The 21124-nt window shown below is 43.2% G+C and overlaps 1 protein-coding gene across 6 annotated transcripts; it reads right to left on the bottom strand.

Annotated features, from left to right (window-relative positions):
- Nucleotides 1–242: 242 nt before the first annotated feature.
- Nucleotides 243–20990, bottom strand: HORMAD1 (HORMA domain containing 1). 6 transcript variants are annotated; one of them, XM_040618752.1, is made up of 15 exons: nucleotides 20846–20990; nucleotides 20333–20587; nucleotides 15268–19320; nucleotides 14740–14884; nucleotides 14352–14415; nucleotides 12684–12720; nucleotides 12269–12289; nucleotides 12145–12171; nucleotides 11397–11464; nucleotides 9286–9437; nucleotides 8440–8696; nucleotides 7215–7278; nucleotides 3625–3701; nucleotides 2813–2896; nucleotides 243–1047 (listed from the first exon to the last, which is right to left on the bottom strand). In XM_040618752.1, the coding sequence occupies exons 3-15, from the start codon at nucleotides 15298–15300 to the stop codon at nucleotides 967–969; spliced, it is 1110 nt and encodes a 369-aa protein (XP_040474686.1). In that variant the 5' UTR covers nucleotides 15301–19320; nucleotides 20333–20587; nucleotides 20846–20990; the 3' UTR covers nucleotides 243–966. The 6 variants fall into 6 exon arrangements, with proteins under 6 accessions (XP_040474686.1, XP_040474687.1, XP_040474688.1 ...); XM_040618753.1 differs by having other exon boundaries at nucleotides 20333–20575; XM_040618754.1 differs by having other exon boundaries at nucleotides 20859–20990.
- Between the last annotated feature and the right edge of the window lie 134 nt (nucleotides 20991–21124).

The raw sequence follows: 21124 nt of genomic DNA, 5'->3' as shown, positions 1-21124 counted from the left end.
AGCCCGCGGCAGGAGCGGCCCCGAGCCCCGGCCCGGTTCTGCCGTGACGCCCCCGGGCAGCCCCCCACAACCAGCCTAAGGCCGCTTTGACGGAGGAACCACAAAGACATTCTTAATTAAAAAGGTGAAATAACATCATGAAACGTTCAGCAGTCCCCACCCGCGGACGGCAGCGGCTCTTCCCCACACGGACACAGCCTCACTCCATGTACAGTGCAGGAAAAAATTTAGTTTTTTTAAAAAAAATGGCACCGTGGCCAACATCAGCAAGGAACCACTTGAGCACACACAGGGGTCTCCAGAGAACCGCCCACCCTCACCACAGACGCCTGCCACAGATTAATACTGTGTTTTATTCCAGCATTTTGGCATGAAATGATAACTGAAGGCGTGCACACTGCTTGTTCACTCGAGTCCAGTGCCTTCAGTCTGGAAGAAACGCACAAGATCCAACCCCCCCCAACTGTCCCAATAGTAACTCCACAAAACGTAGCATCGCCCTCACGGACCACGGTGCCCTGCTGCGTGAAGCTCTGAACTCACCCCCGGCGCAAGGGGCTTCGTGCCCCCAGGACAGGCCCTGGGCAAGGACGCCCTTGGCTAAGCCCCGAGCCACTGGGGAAGCCTTGTGCTGCGGGTAAGGAACAGGCGCGGAAGCACCGTCAGGATGTAAGCACAGTGCAAGCAGGGAGTGAAGCCGCCAAGTCACCGGCCCCAGACAGCTCCTCGGTTACGTTGGTACTCGGGTTCCTTCTGTCCTTCCCAATGGGGTACGGCCACCTACAGAAAATAAGTTCTGATTTCTAGAGCTGGGCTTCTTGATGGATTTTCTCTCCCTACAACTCTCCATTTTGACCACAAATAGAACAGAACAGATCCCTAAACGACATTTAACTATGAACGTTCACAGTAAACAACAAACTGGAAGTGGTGTGAACTCTGAACAAACGGCAGGGAGACTGGCATCTAAAACTGCTCCTTCGGCTCACTCATCTTCCTCCTCTTCGGCAGCATATCTTGGCTCGATGAGAGTTCAAACTGATGAACCTGCCAAGGGAAAATAAACCTTGTGTTACAGGCTGCCACACGGCACGGCCCACGGCCTGCTGCACTCCCACCTGGAGGTGCTAAGCCTGGGTAACATCTGGGCACCGTTTTGGGGTAGAACAGAGCGTCCTGCCGTGCCGGAGCAGGCTGGGATATTGACGCTGTAACGGCAGGACCTGCCGCGGGTCACGGCTTCCAGGGAAGGGCAGGGAGGCTGTTCCTTGCCACAGAGGTGACGCTCCTGCAGTCGGGTTCGGCGAGCAGCTGGGAGCCAGCGCAGCTGGTTGGTACGGAGCGCTCTGCACCACAGCGGAGCACTCCGTACCAATGGGAGAGGGTGCTCAGCACCCTGCGGGCTTGCCTGACCGAGTCTAATCCAATTACTCCTGACTTGCACATGTGTCAAAAGATGACCGTTTCGCCTTCAGATCTGCTGTTCTTTTGATTATTTAAAGCAACTGCGCCTTGTTTAAATTCTAGTATTAACTTCGCTAACAAAACCTTTTTAAAACAGAAAGATACGGTGATAGCGAGCATACAGAACGTTTTGTTGGGTTTTTTTCTCTCCATGACAGTGAACAACAAAAAATACTGCATAGGACCCTGGGGTTGCAAGTAAAAGAATTCTATTCTGTGGTAAGCAGTACTTTACAAAAAGACTGAATCTGCTAGTTCTATATTCTGAATTTAACATCTTCTCTTCATGAATTTGTTGCAAGCACTGATAGCCCTTTTCACATGAAGCTTTCATACATATTTTTAAGACACAATTTTCTCTTCATGACTTCTTTAGAACATTCTGCCAAAGAATTAATTTTGCATGCTCCCAAGCTCGATTTCTACCAGCCCTTACAGAAATAAGGCAAGTCTTAGTTTAAGGCAAAAACTACTGGCAACAATTGAGCTGCACATTATAAATCTTCACACAACTACTGCACTAAAAATTAACGAAGAGCCTCCACGAGCAGGGACAGGAACAGTACAATTTCCCATGGCCCTGACACACAACTTCCCCTCCTGACTGTAAATGAAGAGCACGTTCTTGTTTACTAGTATGGTATTATTCACCCCACAGCTGCTTCTGAGAAGAACCTACCAGTAACCTCAAACATTCACAGGTAGGGGAGATGTCAAGGTCTTGTGAAGGCCCCCAGCGAGCCTCACAAAGCTGAGGCTACCACACTCATTTGGTGACGGCAGCAGCAGACAGAGGGGACCCCCAGTGCCATCCCCAAAGGCCAGATTCCACCCTGGACAACTTCTGCTCTACCTGTGCAAGGCTGGAGGAATTTGGCTCCCCGCAAGTAGCACCTACTACAAGACTTAGCTGCTGCAATGTGATTAATCAAAGAAATAACAGATTTTTCTTGGTATGAATGAGTCATAAAAGCTGAAGTTAGGATTTTGGCATATGGTACGCTGGGCTGGGGATCTCTGCAGGCACACGCTCCTATCAACAATGGATTAAGCCAGCTGGGAATTTAGCTAAATGCATTCCCAAGAAAATACAAATCAATCCTAATGAATCTTTCTCAACCTGTGTTAACTACATCAACAGTCAGTTTTTAACTCTTTGGAACAGAAATTCTTTTTGACACTAAGAATCCAAATGTATTGAATTTAATGGGAATTTTAGAAGTGATAAGAATTTGATTCTGTCAATATGAAATATCTTAAAGCTTAGAGCTTTATTCACTGTTTGGAACAGAAGAAGGCTTAAAATAAAACAGAAATAGAAAGAAGTAGAGAAAAAAATGCTACTAACAGTGCTGGTTTGAAAGACCTTTCCACTTCTTGTCCTGCTCTCTGACATATTAAGTTCAGACGTCTTACTTGCCAAATGATCGACCTGAAATCAGAAAATAGATGTTGCTTTGTGACAGTAGTAAAAAATATATATATTAGAGGCTACAGCAGGGTTCAGTGCTCTGGCTTTGCCCACCACAGCGCTTGAGCTGAAATTTAAATACAGGAGTATACCCATTGAAGTCAACATCCCTATTTACAGCTGTTGTGTGTCAGAGTCCTGACAGATCAGAGCATTAGTTATTTTTATTCAGTAAGTCACTCGCAGTTACCTAGGGCTGTTCTGCTTCAAGAAACCTTAAGGACCCATGTTTGAAGTAGTCCTCCACATTTAAATGATACCATTTTGCTGTCTGCAGGGAATATAGCTTGAGTTTTAAGTCTGAGTCATAAAACTGCATTTGAAGTTTTAATTAACCTTTAAAGAAGTGTTTGTTAGAATTAGCAGGAAAATTTCTATTAGGCAGAGTGTTTAGTTATCGCAGTTCATAAACACAGAAATTACGTTCCCATTTCTCTTAATGGTCAGACCGTCTGCTTGGTTTGAAAACTGTACCACAGAGGAGCAGCCTTTTGTTATTGCTTCTGACTGCTTTGGAATATTAACCATCTTTGTAAAACACCAGAAAGTAAAATGTAAAGGCATTCCATTGCTGAAAATACTGACTGTAGTAAACCTTTAGTAGATTACCTATTAACCACTAAAAGTAGAAAAGAAGCTTCATGAAAGCTCTAGTAAAAGTTTAAGATGACAGGGTGTCTTTTTCATACCTGAGGATTAGAAACACACAGATCCTGGCTCCCTCCAGCCTTTGTAATGTCATCTTCTTCACAAGTTAAATCTGGTTCTGTAAAAGAGTTAAATAATAAAGGACACTGTTGACCACACACAAGAAGCCTCTTAACACTCATTTTTGCTACAAGAAACATGCGCTTTATAAATGCAGGGAGCAGGTGCTTCAGAGGGGCTCCAATTCTCTATCTGTAAGCAAGTAGTTAACTCTATCAGGTTACTGCACTCCCACATCTTTAATTCAGCAGTTCCCTATCACAACATCCTCTTACAGGCACACAAGAGATGGTTATGCTTCGTACAGACTTATACACAGGATCTTTGGAAGAGTGGCCTGAATCTCCAGACTCATTTATGCTCTGTGCTGCTGAAGGCTCGCCCGCCTTGGGATGTGCTTTCAAGCAGAGCGCCTCGCACACCCGCTCTGCGCTGCAGAATGGGCACCCTGGCACAGCTGCTGCGTGTTCTGAACCCACTGCCAGCGGATGGCTCCCATTTTGTAACCCAGCCACAGGCAGCCCAGCCAATTTGGCTGCTGTTCCCCTCCTCACTGCCTGCAGCTGCATGAACAGGCCACTGAGAACGAGCAGTCAGTTCTGGAGATCTGTTTTTCTTCTTTCTAATCCATGCTGTTTTTTTTCTAGGATACAGAGAGTAGCGTGAACTGGTTAAAGATCACTGCATGCCAGCTGTGGAAGAATTTCAGCATGACAAATACATTTTCCTGCATCTTGTAGTTCCTGCAAATAAAACATTATACCAACTCCTTAAGACAAGCCATTTGCTGCATTTTTGCATGGTTCTGCAAGTTCTGTGAATTTCTGAAAGCACCAGATAGAGCTTTTATGTGGTCATTCCAGTTCTGCAGCCTACCAGCATTGTCAAAATGCTGATCTACACACGCTGTTTCCTACATATTTCCATGATTATTTTTGAACAGCGCTGAAGTGTTATTTTCCTGAATTGAAGTGAATTTTCCTGCTAATTCTTGCAAAGTTGCACATTACATTTCTGAAAAAAAGTAACATTAATGCCACCATATAAATACACAGAGCAACCTGTTCAGTGTTGGTCTTGAACGATAGGACACTCCAATCCATTTAAAAAAATAAAATCTAGGCTCATCTTGCTTTGTCTAACTGCCTCCACAAGCACTCAGACACCATGGTAGCGCCAACAAGCTGCTAGTCTCCTTCGGGTTAGGAGGCCCAAAAGCCTCAGCAGTGACACAGCTGCCACTTTTACACTTACATAGAAAGAAACACGTCTGGAAGCTTTTATGGAAAACTAGTGTTTCTGATCCAGAAACTAGAGAACCAGAGTTATATTTCAAAGCAGATGCAACTTTAGGGAAATGCGTTAAGAAGAGTGAACAGAGCAAGCAGCAGCACTAATGGGCGTTTCTTCTAGGAGTGCCATATATTATCGCCGCAGAAGCCTCTGTCTCTGCTACAGAAAAAAAACCCCCAAACATTTTACATAGGCTTCTCATCCAAGTAAAGATTTGTGTGTCCCATCCGCTCCCCCTTTTGGTCACAAAGCGTGGGGTTTTTACTTCACAGTCCTGAAAACTGTGTGCCTTTAGCTATCCTATTTTACATCAGTGTATCAGAGCATTTCTGCACATACTTGTCCTCATCATGTCTACTTTATCTTCTCCCAGAAAGGGTGTTTATTTCCTCTTTTGATCTTTCTTTACTACATTTGAAATGCTTTATGCACAGCAAGTGGGTACTAGTATTGCCTGGATGCTTCATATATATTCTCTCCAAGATGAGCAGATCAACAAGCAGCAATTCATTCTTCAGTTTGTTCGGTAACAAAGTCCAATCTTGGGGCCCCTGGGGTATCTTGGGGAATGTGAAGATAAATCATCTTCTACTTTTCCTCCTAGTTTCTCAAAAATCTTAAAGGGAAGCTTCTGTTCACAGAGATCCTGGAGGACAGAGTTTGCTGTCTCATGTTTTGAAGTGGAGACAGTCTGGGTCAACATCTTTTTTTTTTAGATGCACAGATTTTTAAAAAACAAACAAAACAAAACAAACAGTGGAGTGCTCCCAGGGCATGTTTCTGGGAGCAGCTGCAGTCAGGCTGGTGTAGCCAGGAGTTATTTTATTGGCACTTCGTCATTCAGAGCTTACAGTGGAGAACACTTGTACAATTGTAAGCGAACTGCAGAAACTACCTATTGATAAAGGCTAAGAAAAAAATCTCACAAGACAGGTGCTCCTGTTTTCCATCAGAAAGGATGTGCAGGTACCTCCTAATGTCTGCACAGTGGGAAAAGCATAACTGCTTATTTGATAACAAAGGAGAAGGCAGCTTTGCCTTGCAGTGTTGAGTCCCCAGAGTGCTTCCAAAGTGTAAGATTTCATTTATACTCTCTGCAGATCTCTCAGTTTAATTGCTTATTGAAGTTGTTACATGAAGCTTTTTTAAAATAAAACAGAAGTGAATGTTTTTGGTACCTTCTTGAAAAGTGGTGCCTTGTATAGGCTTCCACTTGCAATCTGCTTTTTGCTGTTACTCACACTGTTTGCACAGTTTCACATTGATGGATTTTACAGCATCAGGATTCTACTTCAGGCAACTCAGTTTGCTGAGATTCACACTAATAAAAATGCTTTGCTAGAGCTTGTACCTATTAAAACTAAAGGTAAAAAAGTTCACTTGCGATCATCAAAATGATCCATGTATGCAATGAGAAAACTGCATGCATGGCCGGAGTAAACTGCAAAAGCAAGCAGCTAGAAAATGCACTAAAATAGCCAGCAGCACAGCCATAATCATACAATCATTCCTAAAACAAAACATTTTGAGATGAAGTTACAGACTGTTATCAGGAATAGCAAGCCACAGTAATGAACGACCTCCTCTGCATGAAGACCATGCATCATACAGACAGGTATTTTTACATGGATATCGTTCAGTCTACCACAACGCAAAAACTCTTCTGTGCACACAAGCCCCAACGGTCTTTATTCCTCCACAACCACAGACTGAAGCATGTGTGGACTGCAGAATCAGACCCTGGTCCTATGGCGGTCAGAGCTTAACGAAAAGTGGTGGCTGAAAGTAGTATTTCTGCTAAACTTAGTGGCTGAAGCTGTGAGGATGCAGTCCGAACAGCTGTGATTTAAGCAAAAATAGACCTGGACCTTTTTTTGCACAGAGAAATCTGGTTCCCAAGTCTGCAATAATGAAGTCAAGAGCGCAATACCTCTGCAAGCTTTATATGGATGTAAAATATGAATACAAACATAACAACAACAGAAAAATAAAAAAAACCCCTCACTTCTATAATATATAACCCATTGAATTTAGCTTATCTGACAAAATGGAACAGAAGATCAGAATTTTAGATCAGAAACATAAAAAAGTGCATTTGCTAACCAAGTGTCTCACAGATAAAGGCACAACACAAAATAAAGACATAGGAATGTCTGGAAAGAAAAGAGTGTTGATTTTAATACAGTGGTCTAAGTCAGAAAGTTGAGGTTTTGTTTTAGTAACATCAGGAAAAAGAGGCACAAACTGAAGAGACTTGAAAAATAGACATAAATGTTACCTTGAGCATCTGAAATATTTACATTATTCCTATCTTCCAATTTATTATCCAAGACAGGATCTTCCTAGAGTAAGAAAAAAAAGTCTATCACTTACTGCAGACAAACAAGGAAGAGGGTTTGTACTCAGGTGCTTAGGGCCAGAGCTTATTAGATGGATTCTCAGAGGAACAAACTGTTTTGCAATAATTGACATACAGACTAGCTCAGCATTACTTGATTATTAAGGCAAGCACACATTTAATTCATCTACCATGAAAAACATCTGTAAAAAATACTAAAATTTTAACAACAGATATGGAAAGAATACTACCAGTGCATCAGTTACCACCTTCTTATTGCCTGTGAAAGGGCAGTTCATAGGCATATGCAGATTTAGAGGGCCAAGCAGTTTATTTCCATCTCATCACCTACAGGCCTCCCTAGCAATGCTAACTGAGGGCGAGGGGCCCAAAGCCCTGAAGCTCTGCCTCCTTCTCACCTATGGACAGTATAGGTCACCACACGTATTTGCACATTCTAATGACTAAGCACATTTGCTGCCTGCCTCAGCTGACCCCAGAAACATATGTCTCCAATTGCTGAAGCCTGTACAAGTGCAGTCCCAAGAGCCGTCTCAGACACGCTACCATCAGCGGCAGGACGCTGCCTTCAGCAAGCTTTGCCCTGTGCTTTTTCCTAGGCAGATTTCCCTAGCGAAAAATCCCAACACAGAACTGAGTTTGCCTCTTTAGCTGTGGCACCACTAGCTGTATGTATACTGACCACTATACAAGAGGATCCCTGAGCAAATTTATTGCCAATCAATACTGTCCGGCTGCAGCAGCTCACTTGGGACCGGTACGGTACGGCTCCAGGGAGGTTTCACCTGTGTCCTGTGTGTGGAGCTGAACAAATGGCACCTGTACCCACAGCACCAAGGCACCCCTCTGCTTCTCACCCTACTGCTCCTCTCTAGCCTCACAGAGACACAACTACCAACAATGCTGCTGCTGACAGGCATTATGCTGATGCACTTGTTCAATACTGCTTTAGTGATGACATTGCTAACTGGAGCAGTAAAATTAAAGCAAAAATGAAGCAAGACTATATGTCTTCGATAAAGTATACCTGGAAACACAGAGGTTTTATTAATGTTATAGTAAGACGTGGTGAAACAATTAATGGCTCTATTCTAGACTATAAACCAAAAAATTTCAACAAACTACACAAAACATTTGTGCTTACATTCATGTCCTGGCTCTCTTCTTCTGTCTCATCTCTGTCCACTTTGAGCACGTGGAGAGGCATGTCACTCCCTCCACGCTTTAGAATGCTTTTATCAGCATTTTCCATTCGTTGTTTTTCTGTTGTAACTTTAACTTTCAGCATATGAAAAGGCGTTGGCACTTCACCCACATTCAGATACATCGGCTCCCCCTCAAATATCATCCCCTCACATTCACCCTCTTTAAAACCAGGAGGTTGGTAATCAGGTGGTGTAACTGCAGAAAAGAATTCATTAAATCTGTTAGAATGAAACACATTCTTATAAAACTAATATGTCTGGCAAAAAGACTCTTTTCCCCTTTAACAACAAAGGGCTACTCCAAAGAAACTGTGTCGGAGGGGAATAATCAATACTCAACTTGTACTAAATTATTTCCCCCCTACGCAACAGGCAAAAACCAATTAAAGCTAAAGAAAGTTTCTACATACATAAAGATGAGCTAGAAGCTCTGATTTTTTGTTGTAAAGCAATAAGACATTCTGAAACCAGAGCTAGACACTTAGTCATCTAAACTAGAACCAGTCTGGCAAACGTGTTAGATCCTAACATACTCAAGGAAACTCAATTTGTTTTTAAACACACGCTGAAATCCTTGCTCCAATGAAGTCAGTGACAAGACTGTGCTCCTACAGTGAGATCAAATCTGCTTCCCTTAGATTTTAGAAACTGTCATGAGACACAGACGCATGCAAAATAACATCATTTAACAAGTCCCAGCAACCATAGTGATTATACATTATTTCTTTGAATAGTTTTCAATGTCTGAACACAGCTGATAAATCAAGGTAATATGGAAATACTACCTTCATCATAATAAAACAGCTTCATAGTCAGGCAAACATCATTTGGTAATGGACTCAGGTTTTGCATCAGAACATAAATCTTGCGAATGAGGAGGATACTTGCTTTCTTGGTGTCGGCACAGGTGATTGTGGAATCATTCCTTTTATTCTTACTAAAAATGGACAGAGTATTCAGATTTTTTATTTTTTTTTACACAGAGTAATCTGCTTCTAGTATTAAGATACATGACTAACAAACTTTATGAACATCAGAAGCAGGCATTGTATTTATTGCCAAAGGTCTGAGATTACAGGCACTGCAATTCCTAATACTGTCTCAGTGACCTGTGAGTTCTCTGCCCCTTGGAAGATCAAAGTCTGAGCCAGGGACAACATGAAAGCATTTATGGTTCAGCAGCTGTACCAACGACTGTATTTTGCATTACACAATGCTTAAAAAATACCCAATCTGAAAGTAAGAAAAACGTAGGTACTTTTGAAAGCCCCAGTTCTGCAAAGTCTTACATACTTGCTTGCCCTTAAATAAAACAAGTCAGACTTTGACAAGAATGGTTACCCATAACCAAATGCATGCCTAAGTGAGTCAGCATCCAGCTCTGACATTTCTGTGCTCCTGTTCTACCAGCAGCTGACCCAAACCCTACCTTACTGCCTCTAAAAATGATCTCCCTCTGCTCCCCTACTCCTCACAGCCACACAGCTCACAGAGGCACCTGAGGACCTGAACAGCCAGTGCAAGGCAAGAAACTCTAAGTTATTTCACTGGGTAACCTGCTTTTAGGAAGCACACCCTTAACTGTGATGGTTTCAAACATCTCACCCCTCTGCAGATGGTTATGTCCTTCCCTGCAGGGTGTCAGAAAACTAGGCTCACACCTTTTAGGTTCAAATTGGTCTGGCATGAATTTATGTTAACACAGTATTATAAGGCAACCTGGTGTGGCTGAGAGTCACATCCCCTTTCTTTCCACCAGTGGTTTTTATGAGACTTACAGCCCCTTTCAGAAGTAAGCAACTAAACTCAGCCCAAGAGACCTAGGTCTGCAGCACTGCAGCTTTTTAATTTAGAAACTATTTTATGCAGGACGAAAGCTGGGAGAAGTTCCTTAGATACAAATTTGCTGCATTTCAGCTACTTAAAGTAAGCCGTTTCCTTGCAGCTGTGACTGACCAGTAAACCCGCACAGTGGAAGACAGCTCAGCAGAGATGGGCAAGGGTGATGCACCTGTGAAGCTCAGGGAGTAACACAGGGCATCACTGTCCACCGCTGCCACAAAGCAAGCTGACTTTCTCAACACAAACGGGACCTAAGCACGGCCTTCATGTTAGATAAATAGCTGTGTTAGTTGAGTGTGGATCAACTACTATCGCAGTTGAGTGGATCAACCGGTGGCGTAAAAGTTTCTCCCCACACACATTAAAGATGCTTGCATATCTCCTTGAGTTAGCCAGACTAGGGGTGGGTGTGTGTGACCATGTGGCTCAGCCCAAAGAGTACAAAACCTAAACAACTATGAAAAGAATTGCAAAGAGGACATTGGGTTGGAGCCGGCTTCAACCCACATATTCTTTTCCCACGACTGGGGATGCCCTCTGTCACGACGGTGAGCACATTGTAGAGACCAGTAATGGGAATCACATTGGTACTGTGATTGAACTGTGTATTGCAATAGCTATGCTTTGCTAAGCATAGCTTACACTTGTATTGCATTTTCACTGTATTTTGTATTTTTAATATAATTATAAATAAGAAAATTCTCATTTCGTATTCTGCTAAATTTAAGTATCAAATACCTTCACATAAGTAAGTCTGATACTAAACGCTTTACCCTCCATGATGAAATATCTTAAAGAACCTGGTCAGAATGTATTGGACTCTGACACCAAGAATCATCTTTTGAGTGAATATTTTAAAAATATGAGCATAATCTGACAAAATGATTCACTGAATTTTAATAATAAATCTACTAGTGTAGGTTGATAAAATTGGTCTTAAGATCCAGAATTAAAGAAGGAAATACCAAACAGATAAAATCCAAAGTTTCTACATTCAGGTGTGTGTAAATGGACTGTAAAACCACAGAGCACAATAAAGTCACAGTGACAGTACCTGCTGAAATCCAGGAGTGGCCCATTGTGGGTGTACTTGAATTTGAAGTGGTAACATTCTGTAATTGTCTGTAAACAGTAATTATTAAACTGTCAGCTGTCAAACAAACTACTGCTGCTGCTTCTGTCTAGTAATCTATTAAACTTGCATTTAAAGCAAATGACAGCCCAGCTCCTGTCTGGTCCACTTACATGCACTGAATACAGCTTTTAATGCTGGAACAAGAAACAGCATTAATTTTTACTTGGTAATTATATATGTTATGCTCTACATTATTTTCCAGGAATCACAACAATGCAGTATTCTGAAACATCTGCTTAAGTTTTTAGAATTTAAATAGTCATTTGAAGTTTTATCACTATGAAAATGTTTCACACACAACAGAGACATGGTGACACCCAGTGGTTAGTTAAAACATACCAAATTTTTCATAAAGTTGTTCCTTAACGTATTTAATGCAGAGTTAGGACCATGCATCTTTTGGGGCATTTAACCCTGCAATGACACTTCAGGTTTCTTGTACTGGCCTGAGAATAACCTGACATTCAATATCCAAAGGCAATTCACTATGTGGTAATTCTGATTATCAAATATAAGGATCAGCAGAGCTATTTTAAGATATCCTGGTTTGGTTTTGGTTTTTTTTTAATGTGCATTAATGTGAATGTTAAGTACCATTGCTTGTATACACATTTTACTATACCCACACTATCATTAGTCACGCAGTAAAATATTCTAGCAGATTTACCTGAGGATCTTCTGGATGGGTATAGACCTGTGATTTTAAAGTAAAGAGGAAACAGTAAGAACTGTACTTATCTGTAAGCAGCTACCTTAACAAAATGTGTACCTTACTTTTCAAAGATACTTACTGCTAGGACAATCATTCTTAGCTGTCAGAAACATAATTAGAGAAAGGAAAAGAATGTTAAATGTATTATTCCATAGCCCATTTCTGCTTACCAAGCTGTTTTGCTTCTCTAGCTCTAGAAACCAATATAGACAAGTAAGGCCTATTCGAAAAGCAACTTCTTCATATGCCTAAATCCTCATCTGTTTAAGGAAGGACTACTCATCCTATATATCCCTAATGTTAAGTGTTTCTGTTTACAAAGAATATTATCCTGCAAACTCTATGCATCCCACATTGTAGCTGGCTGATTTAACATATTAAAGCACAGCCATTGCCTAACTAGAAAATCCTATAATTACACTGGCAGCTAATGGACTTACATAAATGAATGTTTAAATACATTTAAAACAGCTACATGATACCGGAAGACTTACATATTTCTTCTGCAAGGCATCGTAGCATCCTAACATCCTGCAAAAAATCAAATTATATTGTCCATCTACTATTAATTTCCATTCGCTTTGCTTCTGACTACATAAAATAGTCCCAAAAGATAAAATTCTTGTGTTTAGCCTTCTTAATATTAGAGCAATACTACTTAGTCCATTATTCATTCTTATTAGCAGTGATACAAGCAGTGATACAAGCAATGACTATTCTTGTAACACCAAAACAGCCTAACGTTTTTGCAAAGTAAAACTCTGTAATTTATCAGTAAAAACATAACGCATTTGTACACCTACCATTCTCAAGCACCTTCTATCTCATGTATTCACTAATCAGTTTATAAATATTTCAGCTGAACACCAACATGTCTGAAGCACATAGGAGTTACATCATTGCCTTTATTCAGGTGCTGCAATTTGCTTTTTAAGTAACATGCAAACAACAGTCAGTGAACCAAAACTTACCCTAATTTTTTCTAATATTTCTTTTGAATACAGTTAACAAGAAAGAGCTGGTTTTGATGTGTATATGATGCTGAGTTAAGGAAGGCTACTCACCTGTAAACTCCAAACAGGTGGTGCACACCCTTCACACAAAAACCAGCGAGCTTTTCCTTGTCAGCATCCACAGGCTGCCACACCACTGCCCTCACTAATGCTTGATGCATGGGGGTGAGGTGAAATGCACTCAGCACCACTTCAGTTTCCTCTACCACAGAAGATTAATCAAGAAATTCCAGGTACACTAAACGAAGCCTTCTTCCCTCCTCTCTCTCATGGATAAAAAGCAGAAGACTAATTTCACCTTGAACATCAGAACTCACACCTACATCTCTGAACACCTCAACGCTGACAGCAGCTGCAAACCCCCTCTGCTGAATGCAGCACCATTTCCGACACCTTACCTTGTACTGCAACTGGTGAAAGTGTGAGAACAAAGATGGCCTTTATAGACGTAACAAAACAGGAATGCATATATAAGGCAAAGGTCTAAAATACTCTTTTCTAACCAGCAAGGAAAGCAGCTATGAACAAATCTTGCAGCTACTGTGAACAGAAAGAAAATCAAAATAAACGCCTCTAGTCCCAAGTGACATACACTCAACGGTGTGACTATCATTTGCTGGCTCAATTCTGCCTTTGAATATGAAAGTCAACAGTACCACTTTCTTATAGAAGTCTGAGAGCAAGATCTTTAAATTCAAGATGCAAAATGGTAACACTGCATCCCCTGTTCAACTAGATAGGAACTACTGGTTAGATTTTTGCATTTTTGTGCACCCTTGAGCATATACACCCATGGAAATTAAATGTAAAGTATAATCACTCAGTAAGCAAAGATTTGTGATCCACTAAGCACAAAGTCATAGGCCTTGCTAGAAACACAATTGTACAAGTCAATTACACCTCTACCGGAACACACAGATATTGACAATCCATCTAAAAAAAAATATTGTAAATTTTATTTACATAGTAAATCCCATGCAGTAAAAGCACTGCCTAGGCAGTTGTCCACTCACAGCAAGTGAACTTTTTCCTTTGTATCTGCAAACAACCAGAACAGCATCTTTCAGAACTGACATGCTATGGAAGCATTACATACACACTGTGGTTTACCATTTCTAAGCATTTCTAAGCAAAAAAAATGAAACATACCATTTCACCAGCTGAGTGGAGCCAGGACAGTTCTTGTCTTCCCTCAGAATTTTGACAGACACATCTCAAAAAAAGAATACATAGATGCATATATACTTAGGACGAAATGCCACTACATTGCTAAGAAAGTGAAGTTCATTCCCTAAAAGTATCTATCAAAAACAAACTAAAATTAACATTACTAACAGATGCAGGCAGAATTTAATTGCCGAGTTAGCATCACCACTAACCAAATTCAACAATTAAAGTTTTAGTGAAGTTTCTGTTACAGTCATTGAAAATGGCTATTACCTTTCATTAAGACCATCGAGTGGCTTTAAAAACACTCAGTACTTTAACAACCCTGTGACAATAGATTTTGCAAAGATTTATGAAAACAGCCTGTTACCATCCATGTATCTTGTTCCATAGGCACTTTCAGGAAAGATTCCTCTCAGGTATGTAATGCAGGACACTGCTACTGCCAGGAGCCTCTTCACTAGCATCAGGGATTGCTGTTCAGTAGATATTTTATTAGGAAATACAACTGCACTCTGGAAGTTAGACAAACAAAAGAATTAATCTCTGTCCACATCAAACCTGTAAAGTCTACAATCTGGTCCAATGCCTGCTTAATGTTTTAATTTAATTGAGAAGTATGACTTCCATCATTTATAAAGTTAAGCATATTCTTAACACTTGGTGCTACTGTGTTTTTAGCATATAGTTGATTTCTACCAAGTGCATGACCACAAAGCTCAGACTCAAACTGTATAGCTATTAAGTATCTTTATTCATAGTTAAAACACTGAATTAACTGTACTTTTCAGGTGAAGAAAAATTATAGTGCACCTGGGTACATCATTTCAGCTAAAATTCACTGATTTTTCCAATTCAAATAATATACTGTGCTGAAATACACAAGAAAAAAACATACCACGCAATTCCTTTGCTTCTGAGCAGTTGCCATTTTGCAGGTACTCTTCTGGATGCTAATAAAACACCTGCGTTAGCACATGTACAACCACACAAGCACACACAAACCCCAATTGTGGCTATTCAGCTTTAACAAACCAGCACCTACAAATCCTCCCTGCTAAATTCACATGGATCCGGTCAGAGCCCAGAACTGTAAGGAAACAGAGCAGTTTATTAGTTAATCTAGTAATCCCCCATTATTAGCTTCTTGATGCTCACACCAGCAGAGACCACTCCTGAGGTTGCAATATGTGGTAATTAGTAGTATTGTGTGCCTATTTCGATGAAACATGAGTCTTCAAAAGCAATGCTCTGAAGCGCTGTCATCCAGCCTAACAAGACTTTCAACAGGCCCTACAAAGGGGCTCACCATATTTAAACCACCTCCAGCCAAAGCTGAGCCATGCCTTTGTAAAACACCTCCAGGCTGAAGTTTTCATCTGTAATTTAAATGAACATTGGAGCAAGACACTCCTCTCCCAACTGTTCTTTTTGTGGAGTCATGTTTTTATTACACCTGTAGCCCTCAGAAGCTTCTCACCTCTGAGACCTCACTCAACCACCGCAAGACAAGCCTTCCCAGCTGTAAAAATGAACGGCGTCCACGCCCAGGAAGGTGGAAAATGCCCTTCCTAAGTCACGGGCCACAGGGAGGTGAGGACACCCCCCTCAGCACCACACCAGGCTCCCGCCCGGCCCCGCGCTCCCTCAGACACTGCCCGGGCCCACTCGGCCCCGCGCCGTCTTTATAGCGAAAGGGGCCGTGTGCAAACGGCGGGGGGGGGGGCCCGTGCGCCGCTGCGGGCCGTGCGCCGCTCTCCCGCCCGCCTGGGGAGCGGGGCCGGGGGGGGCGTGAGGGGATTAGTTGAACGTCCGGTGGCGGGTTAAGTCGATGCGCAGCCGCTAGCTGAGCTCTTTAGCCCGGCTACGTGCAGAAGTGATTCACGGCAGCTTGTTGTTCGCTGTAAAGCATTTTTAAGCCAGCGTGTAGGCCATATGTCCATGGCATTTATGCCTGAATGTAAAGAAAATAGTTCCGTGAGATGGCAGTCTCAACCAACAGTTGCATGAGTGATACCAAAAAATCGGAGACAAAGCTCTCCAATACCCGGTTTTGAGTGTTAGAAAGCAGGCATTCTTTATTTTCGGTGCCACATGCACAGGGGATGAGTTCCACTGAACATGCATAACGACTTTGTTCACTGTTTCTCTTCATATGGCCAATCTATATATATTAATGACAGTTCTGGGAAACTATTAGCATATTCATTACAGTTCCTTGAACTACTTATCGTATCTACACTTACTGCGCATGTGTGACCTAATGGGTTGGGTGTTGTCTGGTGGTTGTTTGGGACATCATCCTTTCTTCACCCTCTTCTTCATCACCTTCCTCTTCTCAACCTTTTCATGACCTTCTGCCCCCCTTTCAGCACTCTTGGCTCATGCCTTGGTTTCAGACTGGTTCTTACCTATTTACTAGCTAGACTATGCAATGCAGCGTTCTACTAGTAGCTAAACTGCACATCACAGGGTTGTACAGCTCGGCAACGTCAGGGATACATTAGCTGCAACATTTACAGTTAAGCACACTGGTAAAATTCCTCCAGTGTCACAGGAAGACAATTTTCCTTCAGAACTGGTTTTACCATCGTGTTCGGTGCGAGGGCTGTGCTCAGTCCCAGGACGTGCTGCGCTGATACCAAAAAAATTGGGAGATAAAACTCCAAAACTCATTCTTGAGTTTTAGAAAGCGCAGTGTGACGGCTCCCAGCAGGGCCTCCATTTGGGCGCCGTTACCACCGAAATGTGCAACAGCACAAAACCACTGACAGCAGCCACGCTCCCTGCCCGCGCTTTCGGCAGCAGTGGGATGGTTTGTATCCTCCATTCCCAACTCGCAAACCAAACCGATGCCGCTATATAGATGCCACTGTGCATACATGTATGTCAGCTTATTCTGTTAAGAAAAGGTTGCCGGCGTTAAACAAATGTGTGCACAAAGTTTAGGCCAGGCTGATTCTCAAGCTGTCAAAACTAGTGAGTGAAAGGACTTCTAATCAAGGGAGTCACTCTTAGGAAACAAAGAACAGATAATGATAAGAACACCGTTACCTAAATTATGCAGCAAGAATCCTCCAAGTGAGGAAGTTCTGGCCACAAGAGGAGACAAGCTAATAAGGTGTTGCATCCCACAGAAAATTAGTTGAAAGTAGGACAAAGGTAATTGCAGCAGTGGGAGATTGCAGCCTCCAACTCAAATAGCCCTGCAAGAGGGCCAGCCCTGCTTGGAGAGCACACAGAAAAACATGTAAAAACATCAGCAGTGCTGCCTGAGGGTGTGTGCTAGTTTGCATTAGAAGCAAGAAACTTGTAACCCATCCTGTGCATGACTGAAAATGAATATGTGATGCACTATGAGTGTGCAAGTGCTCTGCTGTGTGTAATGTGCACCCTCAAGTAACTTGGTGAGCACGCTTGGAGGAAACATTCCCCCGTGCTTCCAGTGTTGCCATAAAGAACGCCTGCCTTCTGAAACTTCAAATCAAGTCTTAAGAGAGTTTTTCTTTACGGTATCAAAACAAAAATAAAGATCAGCCAGCCAGGGTGAGGACCTGCCTCAGTGGGATGACAGGACGCCAGGACACGTGGCCTCCACAGATGCTGCCTTCAGGGAGAGCAGCTCCACCTGAAGCTCCTCACCAAGCAGCAGGAGCTGTGTGATCCTCAGTCAGCTCAGGAGATCTGGGCTCCACTACTGGACAAAATAAACATAGTAAATACGTATTTTTTATATACAAAACAAAGCCTGTATACTCAGGCTGAAGGTGTGGGAGCCGACCACAAAATACACGTCTCACACGTGTGAGCTTTTCTGCTCGCCCGGTAACAAAAGGCCTCGGCGCTTTGTGAGGGGTCATGAACGCCATGCTTCCTGAGCCTGACAGCTGTAGTTGAAGCGTGTGTGTGGGGAGTGGGTGGTGGAGGGACACCCTGCCCTGCAGCCAGCCACCAGGATCTGGCCCTTCTCCAGGTGGCACCTGGCACAGCCAGTTCCCAAGGTCTGATCCTGCCTGGTGACAGGGGGACTGGTGGCTCTGTGGAACAGTCATCTGCAGGACTCACGTGGCTGCCAAGTTGATGCGCCTCCAGTTCAGTCCCAGGAGAGAAGATCAGACTGGTGGATCCTGAAGGACTGCCAGAACCTCAGTTAGGAGTGCAAAGAACAAAGTGATCGCCAATTAGTTAATGCAGGTAAATGATCCTTCCGCAGGAACCTGTCACAGCATTTGGTGCCACAACGGTCGCCTTCCCTTGTGACACCTGAAGAGTCATTACTGAGCCAGCATTCATCAGCCTCGTCATAGGGCAGGGCCAGCTCCTGCTGCTGCTCTTGACGTGGCAGGTCCCCAGCTGACTCCTTCTCTGCCTTTTGCTTCAGGAATAGGATAATAATTTGGAGGGAAACCAAATCTGGAGAAGTTTCCCTCCTAGGGTATCCCTTGAAGCACCATCCCTTTACCCAGGAAATGTTTCTGTCCTGCTTTTTGAACGAGAAGGATTCACCATGCTGTGGGCAAGCAAACTACAGCAGAGCTGCCAGGGACAGTGAGCGGGCAAAGCTGAGCATCAAACACACCACACAGCATCTTCCAGCTGATCTGAAACTGATCTTTAATTCTTCAGGGAAAGACTACAGTTCCATCCACATGGCACACAGGAGGTAGTGACAGATCTGTCATGGTCGCACTACTCAGCATGGAACTGGAGGGAGGAAAATGGGATGTTGTGTGTGACAGGAACTCAAGAGTTTTACTCAGAGGGAGCCCAAAGCGCCTCCAAAAGCCTTTTGGTACAGCCCAGAAAGTCGGAAAGAGATCTGCTCCTGGGGACTCCTGCTCGCCCTTTCTTTGGAAGTGAAGCTGAACAGAGGGAGGCAGAGTGCAGCGCAGCCACTCTTCTCCGCACCTCCTGGACACCCCCGGGGCAGCCCTGGCACGTCTCAGGAGACCTGGGGGGGTGTAAACATTATTTACTTTAACAACAAAAAAAAAAAAAAAAAGAGGGAAAACAAAAAAAAAGTAAATAACCACAGTGAAGAACAGTAATTTGAAAAACAGAGGATGTTGGTTGTTATAGTTGAATTTGAACAAACTAGAGTCGGAAATAAATTCACTAATTATTTATTAAGGCAGGAAAGCAAAACCAGCGCGCTGGGCGGCCGGGGAGTCGCAGCTCCATCCAGGCTCGCAAATTCTGACAAGTAACACAGCCCTTTTATTCTCAACTTCAAGGCCGGTTTAAGCAAACAGTTATGCTCTCAGTCCCGTAGCAAGAAGCTGTACATTACAAAACTAAACTATTTTTACACTAAAGTCTAGAAAAAGACAAATGAGATTATGGTTTAACATTGGCCTTGAGAAGGTATATCTCCAACCTCATGGTTAACAGTTAACTCTTTTCTCACCAGACAAAACATTCTCAAATCTGTTACAGCAAGATCATTCCTTTTGTGAAAAACCCCTTTGATCAGCAAATTACCCTTAGTTACTTATTACATTGGTTAAATCCTTACAAAGTTACCAAAACGTGCCCTTGAGCAAAGGAACAGGCACCGTAAATTTGTCAAGCCGGATCACAGCGAGGCAAGCTCAAGGAGAGCCAAATGGTTAACGAGACTAAAGAAGAAATTACTGTAACTGTGTATGAACTACCATAACTAGCTGTAAGAGGGCCCCAACTAATCAGGCCCCCTGCCCACGGAACACCGGGGTGGGACCGAACAGAACCGCAAACGCTTGTTTGTGTGAATCGTTGATTTAAAGAATGAAGTCAAAATTTCTTAGTGACCAAGTATCCTTTATTGGCAGCGCGCTGGATGCACGGGGGATCCTTCCGCCTAACGTGCATGTCTAAAGTAACTACCTACCTTATATTTACACACTAAAACAATGAATATTCAATTGATTCATATACATATTCATTATCCAACCCCGCCTACTCTCGCTTCGTATGTTAATTACCTTATCAGTCTTTTGCGCTTGCGCAAATTCCTCCAGGAATTGTGGGCAGGGGTCTCCGGGACGTGGGCGGTGGTCTCTGGGAGGAAGGCTGTAGGTCTTCCTCGTGGTGTTCTTTTCACCTTTGCCCGGTATGTGATGGTCTTGCAAGCCTGCAGTGTTCTTATCGGTCTGAGCTAATTTATGTCCTTATCGACCGTCTGTTTCTTCTGCTTGTTTCTTTTAGTCACTCCCTCTAGATAACTTCTAAACAGGCCCCTTGTTAGAGAAAGTTAGAGAAACAGACTCCCTCTTTCATCAGTTATTTCATTAATTATTTCTTTCAGACTATGGTTACATGACCTAATTACTATACCTACATTCTTTGAGTAGCTCTTAGCCTTGGTACAGGGCTGTACAGAGGATTTCATAGCAGCTTTTGTTGTGCAACTGCTAGTTTCATTAGAATATATTTCTTATATTCATTATATTTTAACTACAAGGTTTATTCTATCCTAAAGTGAATTCATACAATACCATCGTTCCGCACCGGGTGAAGGGGGTGCCCGCTCCGTACGCGGCCGCTCCCCCCGGCCACACGCAGCTCCGCTGGCGCTGGGTGCGGGCACAGGGGCGGGAGCGGGGCAGCCCCACGCTCCCCCGGCCCGCGGGCCCCGCCGGCACCGCGCAGGCGCCACGAGCAGAGCGGCCCGAGCCGCGCCACCGCGCCTGCGCCCGCCCCGCCCGCCGGAGCCCGCCCGTGACGCCCTCGGCGGCAGCCCCGCACGGCGGGCGCTCCCCGGCCCGCCCCGCCCG

The sequence above is a fragment of the Falco naumanni genome, chromosome 20, assembly GCF_017639655.2.
Source record: "Falco naumanni isolate bFalNau1 chromosome 20, bFalNau1.pat, whole genome shotgun sequence".
In the NCBI taxonomy this organism is placed as follows: domain Eukaryota; kingdom Metazoa; phylum Chordata; class Aves; order Falconiformes; family Falconidae; genus Falco; species Falco naumanni.
The sequence above is the reverse complement of the archived record's forward strand: the minus strand, read 5'-3'. Positions and strand labels throughout refer to the sequence as shown.